The following is a 5,990-nucleotide window of genomic DNA, read 5'->3' on the forward strand; positions in this document are numbered from 1 at the left end:
TGAATTTGGCAAGGATTTTAATTTTGTTCTTGTATATTCTTTATATGTCACTGTGATGATAGGTAACAGATACACCTCCTAAATCCTCTTATTAGGTCTAATTGTTTATTGATATTGATTTTCCATGTGAACGATCATATTGTTTTATCTCTTCCCTTCATAGATATACTTTTCTCTCTTTCTCTTCTCACCTTCCTCCTGCCTAGAATGTGTCACAGCTGGAGTGGGGCAGTCATCTTGGAACAGGTGATAGAATTCATATGCTGAGAACAGTAGAGCAACAATACAGAAGCAGCCAAGGTCCTAAAAGATTTTATCATAAATAGGTGTGGAGCTTTTGCCAAGTGCTTTTTCTGCATCATGTAATCTTTTCTTTTGTGCTCCATTAATGTAGTCTTCTGTACTCCCTGTGTCTATCTTATGAATAGATTTTTCTGTTGTTAAAGCATCTTTGAGTTCTTACTCAAGGCATAGATGTTACTTGAACATGTTATCTCTCTTAATACACCATTTAATTGGGCTAATTTTTTATATAGGAATCTTACATTTTTTGGTCATTATAGCGAAAATACTCTATTTGAAATTTGTTAAAACTCGCCTTATGGGGGCTTCCCTGGTGGCGCAGTGGTTAAGAATCCGCCTGCCAATGCAGGGGACACGGGTTCGAGCCCTGGTCCAGGAAGATCCCACATGCCGCGAAGCAACTAAGCCCATGCGCCACAACTACTGAGCCTGCGTGCCACAACTATTGAAGCCCACAAGCCTAGAGCCCGCGCTCCACAACAAGAGAAGCCACCGCAATCAGAAGCCCACGCACCGCAATGAAGAGTAGCCCCCGCTGACTGCAACTAGAGAAAGCCCGCGTGCAGCAACGAAGACCCAACACAGCCAAAAATAAAAATAAAATAAATTTATTTTTTAAAAAAACCTGCCTTATGGCCCAGTATTTGCTCAATTTTTTAAAAAATGTACCAGTATACTTGAAAAGAATGAGTATTCTGTAGCTGGTGAGTACACTATACTAAATGTGTCCATTGGATCATTATACTTCAACCTGGCATTCAAAACATCTGTATACTTAGTGATTTTTCAGTCTGCTTGATACATCAATTACCAACAGAGGTGCATTCCAATCTCCTACTATGAATATAGATTTGTCTTTTTGTACTTCCAGATTTTTTATTTCATGTATTTTGTGGCCATGTTATTCTGTGCACATATAGTTAACATTGGTGTATTTTCCTGTTGAACTAAACCTTTTATCATTAGGAAATGACCCACTTTATCTCGAATAATAATTTTTGTTATAAAGTGTACTTTATAAGAAAATTATCTGGGGACTTCTTTGGTGGTCCGGTGGTTAAGACTCCACGCTCCCAATGTAGGGGTCCTGGGTTCGATCCCTGGTCAAGGAACTAGATCCCACATGCATGCCACAACTAAGACCTGGCACAACCAAATAAATTAATTTTTAAAAATAAGATAATTATTTGGTTAGAATTTTCCTAACATATCTTTCTCATACTTTCGCTTTCAACCTCTCTCTTTAGATGTGTCTCTTGGGCATGTGGTTGGACTTTACCTTTCATTCTGTCTGTAAGTTCATGTCTTTTAAAAACATAATTTAGGGAATTCCCTGGCAGTCCAGTGGTTAGGACTTGGTGCTTTCACTGTAGTGACCCGAGGTTCAATCCCTGGTCAGGGAACTAAGATTCCCGCAAGCCGCACAGTGCAGCCAAAATAAATAAATAAAGAGGTAGATAGATAGATAGATGACAGATTATTTAGTCTTTTGTATTTAATATAATCATCAACATATTTGGATTCATAACTCTTTATTTTGATTTTTCTTATCTACCTGTTCTGTTTTTCTCTCCTTTCCTGCCACCCTTTAGAATGTTTTTTCTTCATTTTTTCCCCTTTATAAATTTGGAAGTTAAAAGCTCTGTTTCTAAGGGATTAACCTAAGAATTACAACAATGGTAGGAGAAACTGTCTGTACTCTGCTGTTTCAAATCAGAGAGTGTTACGTAATTATATCCTCCATATCTGTTCTTCTGTAACCTTTTTCCTTTCTAAAATCATGTACCTGTATTTCCTTTATTCTCCTTCATATTTGTTATTTACCTTTTCCAAGAATCAGATTTTGTTTTTACTGATGATATCTACATTTTTATTTTCTAGTGCATTAAGTTTTGCTTTTTTCAAGTGTCTTAAGTTAAAAATAAGCTTATTTCCATTCAGCCTTTCCTATTTTTTTTAATAAGTGTGCTTAAGGCTATATACTTTTCCTCTGGGGAATTGCTTTATACCGTCGCACAATCTCAGTCTGTAGTGTTCTCCTTGTTCACTTCTAAACCACTTGACTGTTTCATTTTTATTTTTTTTAAACTCAAGTTATCTAGAAAGATGGTGAGTCATGTATATGTTGACAGATCTTTTTTAGCTATACTTTTGTGTTTATTTCTAACTTGATTTTATTGTGGTCAGAGCACTGATCCTTTTTAGAATTAGTGGAGGTCTCATCTGTGGGTTAATTTGTCCATTTTGGTTGATAAACCCATAAGCGTCCATAAAGTCTTCATCTGTTTGTCCTGTTAACTCCCATCTGGGTTGTGGATTCTATTTGCTGTGGTTTTCTCTTCCATGGTATTGGTTTTCCTCCCATGTTGGTGATTCTGGGTTGTGGGTTCACCTTTGCATTTGTTATATTTGTTCCCTAACTGTGGATGCTGCTTCTGTTCACACTGGGGTGGTTCTGTTCCTGGGGGCATGGCTGGAGGTAGGATGATCCCAGTGAAACCAAGCAGGACCCTGCGGGGACCTCCCAGGTACAAAAGCCCCTCCATGTCCCCCGTCTCTTGTTTATTAAAAAATAATAATAATAAAATGCTGTACTCTCCCAAGCCTCCCGAGTCACAAAAAAACAAGCTTAAGAAGTTAATGATTAGGACAATAGAATCACAGAATCTTTAGTTCCTCCCTGAAGGACATAGACAATAGTGTCTGAGGCACACTCCTGAGTTGTTTTGCAGATACTAAAACCACCACCAAATGGAAAAAGTTAACTGCACAGTGACCAGACTGTAGTCACGACACAAGCTGCTCCACCTTGTACGATTCAAGGACTGGCCTCAAGGAAATGGGAACAAACCGACCCTGGAACTGAAGATTAACTGTACTTGAAACAATCAAGATGATGCTGATCAGACCTCCGCATGACCAATTTCAAGGCGATTATCAGAGCTAACCGTGCTGTTCTGCATGTAGCCCCCTGCCCTGCCTATGTACCCATGAAACTCCCCTTTAAAAGCCCGTGCGCCCTGATCAGCAAGGGGAAGTTGGTTCTTTGACACATGAGTCCACCTCCTCCCCAGGACTGCCAGCTTCCTCAGTAAAGCTATATTTCCTTTTACCCAGCACTTGTCTCTCAGGATTGGATCCTTGAGAGACGAGCAGCCCAAACTGAGTTCAGTAACATCAGTAACGAATGCCGCTTTACAGCTGAGACTCAGGGAGCAGAATAACTTGCCCTGACTCACATACCTGTAAATAACAAATCCAGGCCACCTGGCCCAAAGCCCAGACAGTTCTCAGGATGACCCGCTGCCTGCCCAAGGCTATCTAGTGCCAACCAGCCCAATCCCAATTCCTAATCCCCAACAACAAGACAACTCAGAATATTTCATATAGTTCTCTTCTTTTTACTCTAAAAAACAAGTTGACAATAATAACCTGCAAACCACAGAAAGTGGCATGGGTTTCAATCTCTTCGCCCCTCCAAACATCAGTCTACATTCCTCAGACACTACCCTTCCCTCTAAATCTTAGATGAAAATCCAAAAGCCCCCAGATAGGAGGGTCCCCAAACCAGGAGCCCTATGGCAGGTAAAGGCATTGAGGAAATAAATTAGGGGGAGAGGAGGCTGCTAGTTTTCGCTGTCCCTGTCCCGCTGTGTCTCGCAGACCCACCGGTAGGGCCTCTGACAGACGTCATCGTTCCAGCGGCCGTCGTCCGTGAAGTGGGCACAGTCCTCACCTCCTCCGAGCCCGTGCCCATACCAGTCGTCCGGCTGCTCTGGTCTCCAGTTCCTAAAGAGACCAGATGGATGCAGGCCCGAGGGGCCCAGACCTTCAGACAAGCCGAGCAGCCCCTGGCGCCCTGGGACCCGCCAGGCTGGGACGCAGGCCAGGCTGGGGCACAGGCGGAGGGCAGAGCTGTGGGGCGCACACACTCACTTGAAGCCCGACTCATAGTCTGTCCCGTCCACCCATTTCCAGGGCCCGTTTTGGTCAGTGAGGCCCATCCAGGTGTTCACAGGGCCCATGTGGTGCTGGATAAATTTCTGGAGAGAGAGGAGGGGCTGGTGATCTCTCCTTAGACCTGCCAGCCTCCCAGCCGTGCCCCGCCTGGCCCTCACCTGCTCCTCCCAGGAGCCCACCACCACCAGGTGGGCGTCCTCCAGCTGGCAGTACTTCTCAGCCTCGGGCCAGGGCTTCCCCGAGCGAGAGAACCAGTAGCATTTGCCTTCAAAGTCCACCCAGTTCACCGGGCAGCAGGTCCTTTCAGAGCCTGGGGGGGTGGGGGGTGGGGGCGGGGGCAGGCAGAGGGAGGGTGAGGGGCTGAGGGGAAGTGGGCAGGAAAGCGGGGCTGGGCAGCACCCACCCCCTCACCGTTGCCCTGGAGGACGGCCATCTGACAGCTCAGGCTTCGCAGGTCAGACACAAACTGCTTCACGTGGAGCAGCAAGCTGGAGTGATCTGGGGAGACGGAGGGCAGAGGGGGAGGGGAATGAGTGGGGGAGGGGACTGGGAAGGCTCTGTCGTCTGCGTGCTGGGGCGTGAAAATGGATCACAGACGCTCCTGCCGTAAGGCCCCTTGGTTTGGCCTGAGAGACCCCTGTATCCTGCATGCGGAAGCGCGCGCACGCACGCTCCCTCGCTGACCTTCACTCAGGTCCTGCTGCTGTTTCTCCAGTTGGGACTCCAGGGACTTCATCTTTCTGCCCACATTTCCTCCTAGAGGAGAGACTTGCTCAGTGTCCCAATGTCCCTACGTTCCCAGCCCCCCCAGCCCCAGCCCTCCTCACCCTGGACGCTCAGGGCCTTGACCTTGGCCTCCGTGCTCACTGTGAGGTTGCTGAACGTTTCTCTCAGGGCCCGCAGCTCCTCCTGCAGCTTGGAGTCTGGGCAGAAGAGGGTGTGGATTGGACAAAATTAGGAGGTTGTGTCAACCATCACAGCAGCCAGCACGTCCCCTACCCACCCACCCTCAACATTGCTCCCTTCCCAGCCCACCCCCAGGGAACCCACTCTGGGATCCGATCACACAGACGACCACCAGCAGCAGGAGGCTAAGGCCGATGGAGATCAGGATGAGGCTGGGTCCGGAGCAGAGACGCCGAAAGAGTGAGTGGGGAGGAGGCAGCCCTGCAAGAGGAGAGGGCATCAGGAGCCTGGGGCAGCTCTGGGGTCCTAGAAGGAGGGCAGTCTGAGCCTCCTCTAGCCGACTAGGAGGAACGTTATACATGAAGAAGTTTGGGCGGTGGGCGGCCGGGAAAAGCCAGAGGCAACCGGAGGTGGGGAGGGGCGCGAAGCTTTGACCCGCCGGAGCCCTACCCAGGCCCTGGGCCTTTGCTGACACCTGCTGGCCTGGCTGAGTCACTGCAGCCTCAGAACTCAGCCTGGAGGATGGACGGAGTTTGCGAGCTGGAGGAGACTGGGGACGGTGGAGGGGGGGGGGGGTGGCGCCTTGCAGGTGGGGCAAGAGCAGTGGATTTCTTGGTCACCCCTCGAATCCCACTCCTCTTTGGCTGCGCACAGGGAAAGAGGCGGAGTAGCCAGACTTCAGGTCCCTCAAGTTGCTCCCACCCGGGAGCCCTGTCCCAGTGAGCTGGAATATAGGGGCTTCCCCTCCATTTTTGCCGGCAGTCCCTTCCCCCATCGAAAGTCGCTGCCCACTCCCATCCACCAAGAACTTCATCCTGGCT

General features: G+C 48.0%; 1 protein-coding gene across 2 annotated transcripts; it reads right to left on the reverse strand.

Annotated features, from left to right (window-relative positions):
- Positions 1–904: 904 nt before the first annotated feature.
- ASGR1 (asialoglycoprotein receptor 1) lies at positions 905–5,620 on the reverse strand. 2 transcript variants are annotated; one of them, XM_060290820.1, is made up of 8 exons: positions 5,314–5,620; positions 5,091–5,186; positions 4,948–5,019; positions 4,675–4,761; positions 4,422–4,573; positions 4,240–4,346; positions 3,973–4,092; positions 905–2,776 (listed from the first exon to the last, which is right to left on the reverse strand). In XM_060290820.1, exons 1-8 carry the CDS (start codon positions 5,528–5,530, stop codon positions 2,743–2,745), a joined length of 885 nt encoding a protein of 294 aa, XP_060146803.1. In that variant the 5' UTR covers positions 5,531–5,620; the 3' UTR covers positions 905–2,742. The 2 variants fall into 2 exon arrangements, with proteins under 2 accessions (XP_060146803.1, XP_030718136.1); XM_030862276.2 differs by lacking the exon at positions 905–2,776 and having other exon boundaries at positions 3,682–4,092.
- Between the last annotated feature and the right edge of the window lie 370 nt (positions 5,621–5,990).

The sequence above is a fragment of the Globicephala melas genome, chromosome 20, assembly GCF_963455315.2.
Source record: "Globicephala melas chromosome 20, mGloMel1.2, whole genome shotgun sequence".
NCBI classification, from domain to species: Eukaryota; Metazoa; Chordata; class Mammalia; order Artiodactyla; family Delphinidae; genus Globicephala; species Globicephala melas.